An 18,193-nucleotide genomic window follows, 5' to 3' on the forward strand; every position below is an offset into this window, starting at 1 on the left:
CTCGGTTTAAGGTTTTTTGCTGCCATTTTAAAATTCTTAATAATTTTTTAACAAGGGGCTCCACATTTTCATTTTGTGCTCAGCCCTGCAAATTATGAAGCCAGCTCTGGGTGCCGGGCAGAAAAGAGCAGAGAATGGATAGGGGAGAGGGGGAATATAGAAAAACCTATATATAAAAAATTAAAAAAATTATACTCCAGAGTGTACACCATGGTTAAAGAAATAAGCATGAACATACACTATTGGCGAAGTGTTCGCTTGTGAAATTTTATAGTACAGTTGAATAGCCTTTTACTATACTTACCTTTGGACCCAAAATTCCAGTTCTAGGAAATCATGCTAAAGGGAAAAGCCATAAAAACTTAGGATAAGGGCGGGCCGCGGTGGCTCAGCGGGCAAAGTGCTTGCCTGCTATGCCGGAGGACCTCGGTTCGATTCCCGGCCCCAGCCCATGTAACGAAAACGGAGAAACAAAATGCAATAAAACAAGAAAATGTTTAAAAAGATGTTTCCCTTTCTTCCTCTCTTCCTTCCTTCTATCCTTCCTTCCTTCTCTCTGTCTTTCCTTTAAAAAAAAAAAAAAAAAAAAAAAAAAAAAAAAAACTTAGGATAAAATAGCAGTTCACTGTCCAAAAATAGGAGCTGATTAATTTAACAAAAATACAACAAAATAGTGTGCAGCTCAGAGAGTATAAGGAACTTGTCCAAGGCCACACAGATAATTAGTGTTAGAAGCAAGATCCAAAGCCAAGGGCTTTGGCTCCCAAATGTGAGCTCTCAACCACAGGCAGCACTCTACTGCCTCTCACCTCACTCTAAGCAAAATCTCAAAATTTCATGTACAAACTTAGCAGTGTTGATTATGTTAGTGAAAAACTGAGAATAACATAAATACCTGACAAGGGGGAGTTGGTTAACTAGTTTTAAGACATTAGTACAATGAAATACTATGCATCCACTAAAAATGGTATTTGTAAAGGTTTTCGAATAACAAGGAAATGTACGTGTGTATCAGTTTTCTATAGGTATAGGAGGGAAATAATTGAAAATGCTAATAAATTGTTTCTAATATTGGGGTTCAGTGTGGTTTTAATTTCTTCAAGCTCTTCTGTACTCTTCACATTTTCATGATTTTGGATTGGCACTGTTCTATTTGGAGCAGCTCAGAATAATGAGATCCTCTAGCTTCAAGCCACACCACATTAAAGTGACTGTGGCCCAGGGAGAGAACGACCCTCCAGAAATCCAGGAGTTTCTTGGAAGATGGAGCAGGGGTAAAGCTCCTGTCTCCTATCCTATCTTCACTGTGGCACTTGGAGCTCATCGGAGGAGTTTCCTAAACCAAACCAAATGGCTCAGTGCAGATGCAGATGCCCTCAGCTGGGCAGGCCCTCTTTACTATGCACAGGCGATGAATAATGCTCCCAGAGAGGCAAGCAAACACAGCTTTGGTTCAGTTCACACGGACCAGCAGTGATCAGATCTCTCAACATAACTAACGCGGTGACAGTGAAGAGCAGGTAAACAGTTCCTGAAAATGTGTTCAAGAGACACTTACTGGTTGAATTGCTGCGTGTCCGTTGGTGACAGGCTTTGGGGAGCAGGAAGTTATTTTGTGCTTCTTGTCTTCCAGGCTTTTCTCGAGAGGAAGTTGTGGATGACTCCTACAAAACAATTACCATATATATATATAATATATATATATATATATATTTTTTTAGATTTATTTATTCATTCAACATAACCACATACAAACATAAACATTCGTATCATACGGTCATTCCATTCTTGTTATATGATCAGTAACTCACGATATCATCACATAGTTGCATATTCATCATCATGATCATTTCTTAGAACACTTGTATCAATTCAGAAAAAGAAATAAAAAGAAAACAGAAAAAAATTCATACATACCATACCCCTTACCCCACCCCTTCATTGATCACTAGCATTTCAATCTACTAAATTTATTTTAACATTTGTTCCCCCTATTATTTATTTATTTTTAATTCATATGTTTTACTTGTCTGTTGATAAGGTTGACAAAAGCAGCATCGGACACAAGGTTTTCACAATCACACAGTCACATTGCAAAAGCTATATCATTATACAACCATCTTAAAGAAACATGGCTACTGGAACACAGCTCTACAGTTTCAGGCAGTTCCCTCCAGCCTCTCCATTACACCTTAACTAAAAAGGTGATATCTATATAATGCATAAGAATAACCTCCAGGATAACCTCTCAACTCTGTGTGGAATCTCTCAGACATTGACAAAATATTTTGTCTTATTTCTCTCTTTCCCCTTTTGGTCAAGAAGGTTTTCTCAATCCCTTGATGCTGAGTCCCAGCTCATTCTAGGATTTCTGTCCCACATTGCCAGGAAGGTCCACACCCCTGGTAGTCATGTCTCATGTCGAGAGGGGGAGGGCAGTGAGTTTGCTTGTCGTGTTGGCTGGAGGGAGAGGCCACATCTGAGCAACAAAAGAGGTTCTCTGGGAGTGAATCTTAGGCCTAATTTTTAGTAGGCTTAGCCTATCCTTTGCAGGGCAGTTTCATATGAACAAACCCCCAGATTGAGGGCTCTGCCTATTGCTTTGGTTGTCCCCACTGCTTGTAAGAATATCAAGAATTCTCCACTTGGGGAAGTTGAATTTTCCCCCTTTCTCACCATTCCCCCAAAGGGACTTTGCAAATACTTTTTTATTCACTGTTCAAATCACTCTGGAATTTTGGGGGGCATCACTCTGCACAAACCTACAAAATCTCATGCCCTACTCAAGGTTCCTTGTACTTATGCTGTTCATTTAAGCTGTCCACATAAGTTATATTAAGAAAAGGACTAGTCAAAATATAAATTTTGTACCGAATAAACATTTTTTTGCTTTAGTCTCACTCATAAGTTAAAGTTTTAAAATATTCATTACTATTTATTTTCAGCACCCTGCAGTATTGACATTCCTTTGTTCTTCCTCATGCAAAAACATTTTTAAGTTTGAATTACCATTTATTTTATTTAGCAAGTAAGAATAGAAAAATATACCTAGAGAACTGGGATTTTGACCCTGGCCATGGAAGTACTTGCTGAATTGTCTGTCTTCCCTACTAAATTATAGGCAGGAATTTAGAATCACTGCCATTCACAGAAATGCAAATCAAAATGCAGTAAGATACTACTTTATACCCATTAGAATGCTGCTATTAAAATTAATAATAGGGGTAAGAAAGACAGTGTCTGTATTTTAGAACCACACATACTCTTTGAGACCAATGGAAGAAACTTGGTCTGGAACTGAAGTTTTCTATTGTGCATAATCTAATTCAACCTATCTGTATAGCTCCTTTGAGCAACTGAAACACAGGAAGCACAGAAGAAGAAAGAGGTCCTTGAATCCTGTAGAGATTATTGTAATGCCTGGAAACATCCTAGAGTATATGAAGTAGATAATCAAAAAGTATTGCGAAGTCCCCTGAAGGAGGGGAGAAAGAATATGGAAATAGTAAACCTTACCATCCCAGAATCCCCTGATACTGTGTCAGACTTTAGGGACACCCAAATCAATAGGCCACGCCCTCGATCTTGAGGCTTACTCTTGTGAAGCTTATGTAGGTAGCAGAGAAGCTTAGCCTACCTACAGGCATGCCTAAGAGTTACTTCTGGAGAACCTCTGTTGTTGCTCAGATGTGGCCTCAGTCTCTCTAAGCCCAACTCTGCAAGTGAAATCATTGCCCTCCCCGCTATGTGGGACATGACATCCAGGGGTGAAATTCTCCCTGGCGACGTGGGAGATGACTCCCAGGGATGAATCTGGCCCTGGCACTGTAGGGTCAACAATTCCATCCTGACCAAAATGGGGAAAAGAAGTGTAACTAATAAAGTATCAGTGGCAGAGAGTTAAATAGAGTCGAGAGGCTACTCTGGAGGTTGCTCTTACATAAGCTTCAGGTAGACCTTTCTACCTATCATAATCTGCCAACCCCCAACCAGGACCATTCCAGCCAATCCTAAAGAACACCTAGGGCAATATATAAGATCCCACAAGGCTTCCTGGCACTAGAGTAACTTTCCAGAAACTTACAACTTCAAGATGGGTCCTTGGTCCAGATAAGTCCTGAAACCTAGCCCAGCCTCTCTAGAACATCAGATAGTTCCCTCTCCCTACCCCATATCAGTGACAGACCCTTCCAACATCAAAAATTTAGAATTGCCATAGCCCAAACAACCCCAAAGAGAGGTATGGAAACATGAAAGGTGATGGTGGAATTATACATGGAAGACAGGACTAACAAATGAATATGAATGCTGAATCATTAAATTGATATCTCTTTTAGTCACCAGTATTTTAAAGCAGCTAGAAGTAAAAACCTAAAATTGTGAAATTGTAACCCATGTCAAAGTCTGAAATATGTTCTACAAAAAAATTGTGGTGCTGCACTTGGAAATTTATAGCTTTTTTGTATACATGTTATTGTTCACAAAAAAGAAGGGAGAAAAAATCTATTGTGATGATAAAAAAGTATTTAAGCCTTCTAGCCTCCTATATTCTGCAGTAGCTAGAAGGAAAAATAGGAGAAGATCGTATGGTAGCCCATGACAAACTCTGGGATCTGTCCTGTAACCACTTATTGAAGAGTGCCTTGAAAACTATTGCTTTTTTATTTCTTTGCTTTGTATATATGTTATACTATACAATAAAAAAAGTTAAAAAAATTAATAAGTGTTGGAGAGAGTGTGGAGAAAAAGGAACAGTTATCCATTCACTGCTGATGGGAATATAAAATGGTGCAGCTGCTGTGGAAGACATTTTGGCAGTTCCTCGGTATTCAACTACCATATGACCTGGCAATCCTAACTCTAGGTGTATACACAAAAGAATTGAAAGCAGGCACTCAACAGATATTTGCAGACCAGTATTCATAGCGGACTATTCACAATTGCCAAAAGATGGAATCCAAGTGTCCATCAGTCGATGAATAGATAAATAAAATGTAGTGTATATATACAAGGGAATATTATTCATCAGTAAGAAGGAATGAAAATCCCAACACATGTGACTACACGGATGAGCCATGGAGACATCATGTTGAGTGAATTAAGCCAGACTCAAAAGAGCAAACACTGGATGCTCTCTCTGCTCTGGAACAACAAGACCAAGAAAACTCACAGAGTCAGAGTATAGGACATGGGTTACCAGCGGACAGGGCAGGGAGAGGGAACGGGAAGGAAAAGCTTCAATCGTACAGACCATTCCTGTTTGGCATGATGGGAATGTTTTGGTAATGGATTGTGGCGATGGGAGCATAACATTGTGAACACAATTAACAGCACTGAAATATATATCTGAATAAGATTAAAAGGGGAAATATTAGAGTGTATGTGGTCAACAATTTTTTTTAACTCATGGGACTATATTACACAAATAGCGAACCCTGTGTAAAACTGTGAACTTTTATTAACAGTGCAGTTATAAAAATGAGCTATCAGTTGTAACAGATGTTCCACACAAATGCATAAAAAAATTTTATGCATAATTTTTCTGTAAACCCACAAATTCTCTCATAAAGGGAGAAAATAAGATTCATTTTGTGGAGTAAAAAGGCTCTTAACTGTTTACAAGGCTATTTCTGAGTTGCAAAAATTGTCTCCCCTCCTCATGTTTTAAGTCCTTCCTACATCCCTCCACTCATCTTGGCGCTCACAGTCAGACAGATGGAAATAATTTAATCTAAAATGTATGAATAAATACTGCATAAATGTTGAGTTAATGCAGTAAATTTTGAATCAATATGTCAGTTCCTACGGCCAGGTTCTTTGCTAGGCATTAGGGATACATCAGTGAACAAAACAGTGGAGATCTCTGCACCCAAAGAAATGGCATTAGTGAAAGAAGACTAGCAATAGACACGCAAAGAGATAAAGGCAAACAATATTTATAGAGAGTGATATGTAATGAGAAGAAAAGAACCAGGGAGTGACATGAATGGAAAACCTGGGAGGTATATTTGAAAGAGGAGGATCAGGTAAGTCACATTGTCCTGGTTCATAACAGGCACTCACAAACACTTGTTGAATGAACGTGATACAAATAGATTTCTTAATATTGACTCATCCATGCATTCTTTTTTTTTATTTTTGTTGACATAACATAACAACACACAAACACGAACATTCCATTCTTGTTGTATAATCAATGACTCCCAATATCATCACATAGTTGTATATTCATCATTATGATAATTTCTTAGAAGATTTGCATCACTCCAAAAAAAAGAAAAAACTCATAGATGTCATACCCCTTACCCCTCCGTGTAATGAGAGCTAGTATTTCCTAGCTCTAATGACCGCTAGTATTTCCATCTAACCAATATAGTTATATAGTTTAACCTCTGTTTCCCCATCTTTTTTTCTATACCCTTTATTACCACTCCCTTTCATTGATCACTAGTATTTCAATCTACTCAATTTATTTTAACATTTGTTCCCCTATTATTTATTTATCTTTAATCCCTATGGTTTACTCATCTGTCCATACCATGGATAAAAGGAGTATCAGACACAAGGTTTTCACAATCACACAGTCACATTGCAAAAACTATATCATTATATATTCATCTTCTAGAAACATGGCTACTGGAACACAGCTCTACAGTTTCAAGCACCTCCCTCTAGCCTCTCTAATACACCTTAACTAAAAAGGGGATATCTATATAAAGCGTAAGAATAACCTCCAGGATAACCTCTTGACTCTGTTTGGAATCTCTCAGCCATTGACACTTTATTTTGTCTCATTTCTCTCTTTCCCCTTTTGGTTGAGAAGGTTTTCTCAATCCCTTGATGCTGAGTCTCAGCTCATTCTAGGATTTCTGTCCCACATTGCCAGGAAGGTCCACACCCCTGGGAGTCATGTCCCACATAGAGAGGGGGAGGGCAGTGAGTTTGCTTGCCATGTTGGCTGAGAGAGAGATAGGCCATATCTGAGCAACAAAAGAGATTCTCTGGGGGTGGCTCTTAGGCCTAATTTTAAGTAGGCTTAGCCTATTCTTTGCAGGGATAAATTTCATATGAACAAACTTCAAGACTGAGGGCTCAGCCTACTGATTTGGTTGTCCCCACTGCTTGCAAGAGTATCAGGAATTCTCCAATGGGGAGTCGAATTTTCCCTCTTTCTCATCATTCCCCCAAGGGGACTTTGCAAATACTTCTTTATTCACTGTTCAAATCACTCTGGGATTTATCAGGGCATCACACTATCAATGAATTCTTGAGGGTATTATTATACTGGTGATTTCTTAAGCTAAATTTGTTTATGGTTCTGTTATTTTAATACTTTGCCATACTCATCAAATTTCCTTTGTTCCTTTTTTACAGTAACAATTTAGAAATTCTTCCATTGTATTGCATCAGTAAGAAGTATGTTAAATATATTACATAACCCACGTGGACTCATATTCCCTATCAGGGTCAATAATGCAACAAAATGCATGACTCCTCTACGTGTAAGAAGAAAGAGAGACAATTCCATTTTCTTCCTTCTCCTCAGCAGCCCTCTTCTAGTTTTTGTTTAAAAATCCAGGATCTTAGGGATAGAAGTTGATAGTGATGATTGTATTATTTTATTTCTCATTAGGTACTCTCTCTTACTAGAACTTATTTTTCATATTGGCATTATATTTCATAACATAGCCATAATGATCTTGACTTACTTCTTGAGTTATACTGGCTTTGCTGCTTACTACCATAATAACTTAGCTTTGTGTTTGTGAGTGAGTGCGTGTTTGTGTGTATGTGTTTTCTTTCAGGAAAGTAGTGTGGCTGGATGCTCTCTGAATACTCGAATGTTTGGGAAAATCTTTCTGTGGTCATCATACTTGGATGAGAGATTGGCAGAGCAGAGTATCTCTGGGTGTCAGTTATATGACCTGGAAATTATGGATGGCTCAATTGTCTTTAGGGATTTCGTGTCCCAAAGCAGAGGTTTGTTGGAAGTCACTGCCATCCTTTTCTGATTGACAGGTCTGCCATTTTTAGAGTCTAGGCTGGGCAGTGCCTAGTGTGCGTGGACTCCAGCACCTGGTGCATGTCGCAGAGGTGAGGTAGGATCTACTTTTGACCCTCATTATGTGCCAACAACCCACCCTTACCCCCAGCCCTTCTACCGTGAGCTAATGGGTTTTGAGAGTTCTGCTGGCATCTGTCCTATGCATTTTCCAGAAAGACTTCTCCCTCCCATGTAGTCAATGGCAGGCTAACGTGGCCTCCCCCCAATCCAATCTCACTGCACTATATCATGCAAAAATCCTTATAGGTTCCAGAAGGTGGCTGGCCCCTTTCCGTGATTTCCTATTCTGACTTGAATTTCTCCCTATTTGTATATTCCTTTCAAATTTTGAGAAATTTCTGAGAGATGGAGAGTTAATCAATGTATGATGTAGCCAACTGGAGCCAGAAGTACATTTACACTTAAAAAACAAAACAAAACAAAACTGTATCAAGTTCCAACACGAGGTGATCATGAAATAACCACATGTCAATTCCCTTTCATTTCTTATACAAGTCAGGGTTCAAAATCATACAGCTCATCCTGGAGCATTCCTGAAAGCTCCTTTTCCTTTTCAGCAGCAGATGGCACTATATTAACTTGAACAAAATTATCTTTAACCAGGCTAGCCCAGGGAATTCTTTAAAAGGTGGCTTAGTTCATTTAAATTCTACTGACTGTTTTCAGAACTTGGCATAATGACCGGTTCTTTGAATTAATTATTTAATGCAATATAAATGTTCAAAAGATATTTCTTAATTACAGTAGTCTGAGGAAGTCAGTCCTGATTCTAATTTTAAGACTTTCCTCGGGCATTATTCCACTTCTTCATTCACTCCAGGGAGACTATGGAAGTAAATAAAAGACTACGATTTTATTAGCTCTTTATGATCCGCTGAACACAGAGGAGCCACTATATCTACTTGTTCATAGGTCAAGTCTGTATAAAGTTCCTTTGAAATGTGTATTTCCCTCTAACATATTTAATAATATGAAAATAAACAAATGAAGTAGACACAAAATATGACATACTATGCAGCTTTTAAAATAAAAGTTTGACAAGTTGTGTGGTATGGAGAAATACCTGGCTATCATATTAAGTGAAAAACAAAAGGTGTTATAAGTAGAATCTGACTGCAACCATGCAAAATATGCAAAGGAAAAGTACTAGAAATAATTACACCAAAATAGTAATGGTTATTCAACAATTTTTAGTAAGCAATATCTCTGTGCTGGGCACTATGTCAAGTACTGAGGACGCAGCAATAAATAAGACAGGCAGGTCCTTGTAGCACAAGAGTGTGCTTGGGTGATGGGGTCACGGTGCTCATTTTCTCTTTATACTTTTCTGTATCTTCTAGGTTTTCTACAATGAGCATATACTGCTCTTCCAATTAGACCAAAACCAAACGATTAATTCTACATTTATTTCAATCGTCACATAAGTAGACTTAAGATAAAGTATGTTTATTGTTAAATTTCTTTCTTTCAGTCCTTGTTATAAAGTTGCATGTTCAAAACATGATTTTAAAAATCAAGAGCAGGCCATGGTGGCTCAGTGGCAGAATTCTTGCCTGCTGTGCTGGAGACCTGGGTTCGGTTCCCGGTGCTGCCCACGCAAAAAAAAAAAAAGTCCAGTAATGAAGTTTTTCCAGATTAGCTGTAATGCCGTGCTCAGAGGAGGATTACAAGGTCGAGGTCGACTGTAGAAGGATTTATCCCAAAGAAAGTGAATCAACCAAATCAACCAGTTGGCCTCTTAGTTCTCCATATTTCAGTGGTTCACATCCACCTCTCACGGCAGTCCAGGAGCAGAGACTTCTGTGTGCAGAAGGCTGCACAGACGAGTCCTCACTCGCTGCTCCTCTGCCTCCACCAGCCACAGCTGCCTCAGCCCTGACAAGGTGGGGAGACGAAGGCGACTGGCTCCTTCCCTTCGCCAGGTGGCCCATCTCGAGCCCAGCAGAAGGCCCCAGGAAGCTGCATCTAACCAGGGTACGGTCCAGCCTCTGGATAATTGTGTAGCATTGGCGTGCTTCACCTTGACAAAGCTGTGGGGTGAACTGGCTCACTGGATGCCTACAATAGTAAATAATGGAAATAATGTACTATTATGAACCAACAATGAGCTTTAAATAGGAATTTTCTGTTAGACATGGAAAAATCTAAAAGCTCTTGAAATAGAGTCAGTGCACAGTTCTGCGGACCTTCTGTTTATTTCCTAAACACCAGCGAGGGCTTAGTATCCATCCATACTCTGGGGGCATTTCAAGGTGTTGTTCATTCTTTTTAGTCAGTAAAATCCTGAGTTTAATGTTTCTTTGCCAGAGACAAGAAACCAGATAGAGTGACTAAGGGGTTGTCAAACCGCAGTATTAAATCTCTCATGACTTCGGGCTTGCCACTTAATTGTTGTGCTCAGTTTCCTCTTTAGTAAGCTAATGGAGTACACAGCCTTTACAAACACTTTCAGTTCTACACTTCTGAATGCAATTGCTGATACACTTAAAGGGCCGACAGGACTACTGCCGTCTCTGAAATGATCACATGTCAGAAGATCATTTGCAAGAACAAAATATCTTCCCTTGGCTCCCAGGGGAGCCTGGTCACTCTCGGGCAAATGTGTCCTGGGCGGAGCAATTGCTCATCAAAGAAGTCTCTGTAGGAGCTGTTAGGAGAGACTCTGTGATTAGGGCTTGTTTCCTGTGGTTGGTTTGACCACGCAGAAACGGGCTTCGATCTTGAAGTCATGAGGACGGACATCTAGGCCCCACTGGGCTGGTTCTGGGACGGCCGCATAGTCATGTGGGATGCTGAGGTCCAAATGCCTCCGGATATGGAGGGCAAAGGTGGGAACCAGAAACCTGGGAGTCCTCCCTGAGTCATCCTTCTGCTCATGCCCCATATGACCAGTAACCCTTAAATACTGAAATATTCCCTTAAATATTTCCATGCTTCCCAACATGTCCATTCGCACTGCCTGTGTTCCAGCTCTGCATTCTTTTTAGGTTGGACTATTACGTGTTCCAGAGAGTCCAGGAAAACTACTTTTTTAAAATACATTTTTTTCAACAGATGGTGCTGGGACAACTTGAGATCCACATTCAAAACTTGATTCCTTCTGCACAACATACACAAAAATTACCTCAAAATGAACCACAGACCTACATGTAAGAGTTATAAAACGCTTAGAAGAAAACATATAGGAGTAAATCTTCATGACTTTGAGTTAGGGAAAGTCTTCTTAGATATGACACCAAAAGCACAAACAATAAAATCAAAAATACAAAAGTTGGACTGTGTTTTGAGGCTGTTCCTCAAAAGGTTAAACAGAATTACCGCATGGCCCAGCAATTCCAGCTCTGGGTATATGCCGAGGAGAAGTGCAAACATGCAGCCACCCAAGCTCTTGTACATAAATGTTTGTAGGAGCATAATTCATAATAGCTAAAAAAAAGGAAACAAGCCAAGGCCTATTCTCTGATGAATGGAAAACAAAATGTGGTAGAGCCATATAATGCAATATTACTCAGCAATAAAAGGAAATTAAATACTAATACACGCTACAACATGGATGACCCTGGGAAACACTTTGCTAAATGAAAGAAACCAGTCACAAGGGGCCACATGTCATATGATTCCATTTTTTATGAAATGTTCAGAATAGGCAAATCTATAGAGACAAAAAGTAGATTCGTGGATACTTAGAGCTGGGGCAGGAGGCGGGAGGTATGGGGAGTAACTGCTAATAAGTATGAGGTTTCTTTTGGGGTTGATGAAAATGTTGCAAAATTATATTGTGGAGATTGTTGCACAACTCCGTAAATATACTAAAAACCATGGAATAGTGTATTTTAAATGGGTGAATTTTATGGTATGTAAATTATATCTCAAAAAAGCCATTAAAAGGAATGTTCATTCATTTGTCCATTCATCTATTCCTAAACCCCTGCCTCCAACCTTTCCACCCTTAAATCCCTCTGCACCCTAATGCCAGCATGATTTGGGAGAAAAAAGCAAATGTTACTCACGTAACTTCCTGATTAAATTTGTGATTAATCCATCTCTGATGGATTCAAGACCAAATCCTAACTCTCTGGCATTTCATTCAAGATACTTTCTGATCTGAAATTACCCATTTCAAGGGATAATTTAATCTCATCCTCTAGTGATAGAAGGTTCCTTTGTACTCAATTAGTCACACTTCCTCTCAGTGGACCCGTGTATATCCTGTTCTGTCTGATTGGTTTGCCTAGCCCTCCTCCCCTTCATTCTTCAAGAATCAGTGTGAGTGGCATTACCTTTGTAGTGATGTTCCCAGGCAAAATAGGTGCCCTCTGAGCAAACCATGGACGCTCTGCTAGTCAGACCCATGGAAGACTTAAAAGTAAAAAGACACTGAGGTGGTTGTCTATAGTTTTTTAAATACCTGATACAATTAACCCTTCATTATTCTTCCACTGCCTCTCTTGGTGACCCCTCCTCTAAGTTTCAGACACATGTATCCAACTTATCTTCATGATATCTCCATTTGGATTTCCCATGGCTGCTTTAAACTCAACATATCCAAAACCAGATTCAGCGTTTTTTCTCATCTAACCTGCACCTCCTCTTGTGTCCCATATCTCTACTAACAGAACTACCATCCATCCAGTCTCCCAAGCAAGAATCCTAAAACTTCAGTCATTGAGTAGTGCCAATCTATTCTCAACTCTGACACTCCTTCCTGGCAAAATGGTCTGTTGTCTGGACCACGGAACAGTCACCTATCTGATATCCCTACTCTTGGTTTTGCTCCTGTTTAAAACCCATCTTTATTTATCTGCTGGAGGGACATCTCTCTAATTCTCACAATTCACAAGCATGCCCAACTCATATTCCTTGAATAAGTATTCCCCATCACCTAAAATACAGGCGTCCTGGATTGGCAGGCAGGACTTTCTGAGATCTGGTCCAGTCTTCCTCTCCAGACTCGCCAGTGCCTTGCTCTCTTTTACACTCTAGTAATACCCAGTCATGCTGCTTCACCTCCCAGACCTTGCCTATTCTATTTCTCTGACAGGAGACAGGTGCCCTTTCCACCTTGTTCACCTAATCTGCTCTCATTAGTCTTTCCTGTTCAGATCAAGGGCCGCCTCTTTCAGAAAGTCTTCCCAAGTCCTCCGAGTGGGTTGAAGTTTCTTTACCTGGCCTCTCCTCTCATAGAACCCTGCATTTAAAACTACCTTTGTTCTAAACATATGACATGTAGTAGGTTTCTCCTACTAAAGTCAAACTTCTCTGTGGGCAAAGAGTATGACTTCTCATCTTTCAACCACCAGAGTGAAGCACAGGGTCTACCGCAGCGAATGTGGGGTGAACTAAGCTGAGGCGAACACGTGGGTAACATATAAAGGAACTCTAGCTTCTCTATAAGGTGGAACAAACGCATCTTCTCTGTGTGAAAGTGTGCAGTGGAGAAAACAGAATGACGTGATGGGAGGGTATCAGATAGTAAGTTACAAATAAAAGGACTTCAGAGCCATAGCAAGGGCCAGTTTGGAGTGGACACGTCTAAAGATATTTGGGTTGCTGTATCCCACATAATTTTCCGGAAATTCTTTTGGCATATTAGAAAATACATTAATAGTTGATTCACAAAAAAGAAGTTATAAGTAACTCTTAAACATCATGAAAATATGTACAACCTTACTAGTAACTGAAATAAATTTGAAAAATATGGAAAAAATGGGCAGATGTTAAAGAGCGAGAGCGAGAAAAACGAGCAGTATCCAGTGTTGGTGAAGATGTAGAAAGCAGGCATTCTCATGCATTATTGGTGAGAAGGTAAATTTATTTAAAAATTATGGTGGGCAAATTGACAACATGCATTCAAACATGTGATGTGCTTTCTCTTTAATTGAGCTATGACATTTCTAGAAATTTATTATATTGGAAATTCACAAAGATGTATGTACCAAGATGTTCATTAGCACATTGTTTATAATAGAAAAACAAAAAGGGGCAAATGTTCAATTATTGGGAAATGACTGAAGATAGTATAACAGGAAATTTCTGTTTGTGGTACTGTGGTGGACTAATCACTTTGATTCTTCTGCTAAAACCAAGCAAAAGTGTTGGATGGGAGCAAATTATCAATGAAATGGCAATTAAGTGAGGAATACTTGGAGGGTAAGTAAATAAGAATTGTACTGTAGCTTTCCCAAGAGGAAAGAAGATTCCAGAAGCTGACTGTTGCCTCGAGATGGTCATGAACTGAGTGAATTTGAACATCATTTTTCATATCCTGGTGACATATAGGGGAATAAAGAAAGTCTCAGTTCTTTCCTAAGATGGAAAGTTCAATAGGACTCTTGCATAAAGAGAAGGACTCTAAGGATTATATCCTCATTTTAAGTGTGAAATGGAAATAAATTCGCCCCACCCTTGAGGAACTGCATGAAAACTGTTAGCCTGGAAATGGCCCAGAATAGAAGAAAGGGAACTCTCCCCTGAGAATTAACAACGACCAGCTGGCCTCACAAGAATGTGCAGCCCTAATTCATACCACATGAACGTCTTGAAAAAACCCCTGTCCAAAATTTGAAGTGTTTCCATGCTGGTGGTACCCCAAGTATCTGGCTGAAACAAATTCAAATTGAACTTGTGGGAACTAACTTTGACTTAGGACACAAAAATTCTCACAGATAAAGTGACAGGACATATGAGTGTTCAGAAAAAAAAAAATAATAACGTAAAACACACATTGAAATGAGGTACCATGAGAGAGAGCTAGAAGAAGCAGAACTTACCAAAATCAGACTTGCAAGGACTTCGAACAGTAGAATGAGCAGACACAAAACATAAAATAAAGATGTTTAACATTCTTGAGAAATGAAAATTTCCAAGCAGGCTTGAAAAGAACCAATAAGTTAAATAAATTAAATTACTAAGATAAAAAACCCTATAGCTGGATTGAGCGGTGGGTTAGAAATAGCACTGAAGAAAGGATAAGAGAATTTGAATATAGATCTTTTAAAAATAACCATATAGCAGCAGAAGCAAAGAGACGGAAAATATGAAAGTGAGGTTAAGAAATATGGAATTTCACTGTAGAAAGCCCAGTATCTAATCAGAGTTCCAGAAAGAGGGTATAGAAATAATGAAGAAGAGACATCTTCATGTATTAATGCCTGAGGGTTTTTTGGTGCTGATGATAGACTGTTTCCACAGATTCATGAAACCCATTAAATTCCGAATATGATAAATAAAAGACATCCTCACCTAGACAGCTCCTAATGAGTCTGCAGCACACCAAAGCATAGATCTTAAAAACGCAGCCAGAGAGGGAAGGCTGGGTACATTAAAAAAGACAAAATTGAACTTCAAGTTCACTTCTCAATAGCAATTGTATAGTCAAACAACTGAATAATTGAACTTATTCTATCAATGTGGTAAGAGAAAATAATCAACAGAGAATTGTATGCCAGCTAAAGTACCTTTAAAAAATGAGTGAAATAAAGACCTTTTTAGAGAGGAAAAAGAAAAAGAAAAAAAAAAAAACCCCTGAGAGTTTGCCAGGAAGACACCCTCAGTAATGGAAATTCCAAAGAATGTTTTCAGGAGGAAGAAATGTGACGCCAGTCGCAAGGTTTGTGATACTAAGAAGGGTGGACAAAGGTAACAGTAGATAATTGGACAAATCTAAACAAAAACTGACTGCATGAAATAACAACACTTTGCAATTTTAAAAACAAAAATAGACCTATATTACCTGTATAACGATAGGATATAAGCCAAGAAAGAGTAGTATTGGAGTAAAAATATTCAGTGGTTATTGTATTGTTCAAGAGAAGAATAAAATGAAATTGATCAAATTTTACACTTTGAAAGCTGAATATTCATGTCAAATTTTCTGGGTTAACCATAAAATAACAGAAATGGAGTTTCAAATGCTGAACTAATAGAGGAGGGAAAGGGAATGAGAGAATATAATCAGTGAAAGACAAGAAAGCAAAGAAAAACAACAGGGAAAGTAGAAAAATATTAAAAATAAGATAATTTTATACATATGCATGTGTATACAGAAGTTAAAAGAGTCTAAGTGATCCATCTAAAGGACAAAGATACACCTGAAACATAAGAGTATAAGAAGGTTAAAAGTAAAAGTCATGTGTGTATTTATGTGTGTGTAAATTTATAGTTGAAAACAAAAGAATAAAAACTATAAAAATATATCTGTGTGTGTGTACATATATATACACTCATAAAAATAAAGCTGGTGTCACTTTATAAACAGAAAAATATTTTAGGTAAAAAAGAATGAACAGACATAAAGAAAGGCACCATGCACTGATAACTATTAAAACACAGGTAAGAAATAATTATTTTAAATTTGTTTGCACCTTGTAACATAATCTCAAAATGCTGAAATAACTAAAAGGAAAGTCTAGCATGAGATTTTTAACCATCCCCCTAAGAAACTGGCAGATCAAGCCAACAAAAATTAATAAGGATAGCCATATTTCAAAAAGGAAATTAACATTAGCAGAGCATAATTTGTCTTCAAACTTCAGCAGCCTACCAAAAATAATCATCTAAGAGTCATCAAAGAAGTCTCAAAAATTTCAAAGAACTGGATTAACACATACCATATTTTCTGACCGCAATGCAATTAATTAGCATTAAAAAAAGATTTCCGGACAGAGAAAACAGTGGCTGTCAGGGATGAAAGACGAGGGGAGGATCTAAGTGTGATATAACGAGGTAGCACGAGGGGATTTTTGTTCTGTATCTTGACTGATGTGGTGGATACATTAATCTAAATGTGAGAAACTGGCACAGAACTCTACTCATACATTCCATTAATGTTCAATTCCTGGTTTTGATAGTGTGCTGCAGCTATATAAGGTGTAACTATAAGGGAAAACCGGATAAAGCATAAACAGGGTTGCCCTGTACTATCTTTGCAACTTCCTTTGAACCTATAATTATTTCAAAATAAAGTTAAAAAAAGAAAGATAACTGGAATAAAATGCCATTGTTTGAAAATTAAATATATGTATAAATAATTTATGGATTGATGAAGAAATCACAGTGGAAATTAAACAGCGTCTAGAACTGAACTATAATGAAAATCTACAATATCAAATCTTGTGGCGTGCAGCTAAAGACAAAGCAGCACTTGCAGGAAAAGTTATCACCTTAAATGCTTATATTGAAAAAAAAGGAAGGTTGAAAATGAATGAGCTAATAACGTAAAAAGTAGAAAACAATAAATATAAGAACAAAATTAATAAAATAGGCGATAACAAAGTTAATGCTTCTGTAAAAAGTTGGTCTGTATACATTTTCAATATTGAAAATTTGAAAAGATTTTTCAAGAAAAAAAGAAAATACAAATGAGAGGGGATAAAAAAGAGACAATTACAGGTGCAGTGAAGATTTAAAAGATAAGAGTATGTTCTAAACTTAATGGTATAAATTTGAACAGGTAGATGAAATGAGAAAATTCTAAGAAAAATAAACGTAATCAAAACTGACTCAAAGTCTTTTAAAAAACTGACTCAAGAAAAAATAGGAAACTTTCATAGTCTATAAAACTTGTTTTTAATCTTCCCACGAGGGAAACACTAATACCAGATGGTTTTAACTGTAAGTTCTACAAATCATTCAAGGAATAATTCCAGACATAAACAAGGTACTCCAGACTGTAGAAAATGAGGGACTATATCCCACATTTTATAAGGCTGGCAAATCTAGATACCTGGCAAGGCAAGGCATCTCAGTACCAGTAAGAGAGATGAACAAAGACATTTTGATATCAACATGAGGTCAGCATAGCTTTGGAATGAGTACAAGGAAGAAAGTTACAGGGCAATCCCACTCACGAACATGAAAAATCATTAAAGAAAATATTGGCCAATGAATGTAAGGATCCAAAGAATTGTTTAACATAGGAGCACAAATTAAATAATTTACCATTTTAACAAACTAAAGGAGAAAATCAAAAGATTACAGGGTGTATGATTTCATTTTCTATTACTTTCTGGACAAGGCAGAACCATAGAGACAGAGGGTGGGAAGGGGTTGACAGCAAGGAGCTAAGGTGACTTTTAGGTGGCAAAGCTCTCCCGGACCCTGACTGGTGGTGGTTACATGGCCCTACAC

General features: G+C 38.1%; 1 protein-coding gene across 6 annotated transcripts in view; it reads right to left on the minus strand.

Annotated features, from left to right (window-relative positions):
* Positions 1-18,193, minus strand: part of IL16 (interleukin 16) — a 130,707-nt gene that overhangs the window by 54,951 nt on the left and 57,563 nt on the right. For all 6 annotated transcript variants that reach the window (XM_077128500.1, XM_077128501.1, XM_077128498.1 and 3 more), the window contains one exon: positions 1,559-1,664. Coding sequence is in view for 4 of the 6 variants with exons in the window: in XM_077128498.1 (XP_076984613.1) it covers positions 1,559-1,664 (106 nt within the window). In the remaining 2 variants the exon portion in view is untranslated. The remainder of the gene's footprint in view (positions 1-1,558; positions 1,665-18,193) is intronic.

Source organism: Tamandua tetradactyla, chromosome 14, assembly GCF_023851605.1.
Source record: "Tamandua tetradactyla isolate mTamTet1 chromosome 14, mTamTet1.pri, whole genome shotgun sequence".
NCBI classification, from domain to species: Eukaryota; Metazoa; Chordata; class Mammalia; order Pilosa; family Myrmecophagidae; genus Tamandua; species Tamandua tetradactyla.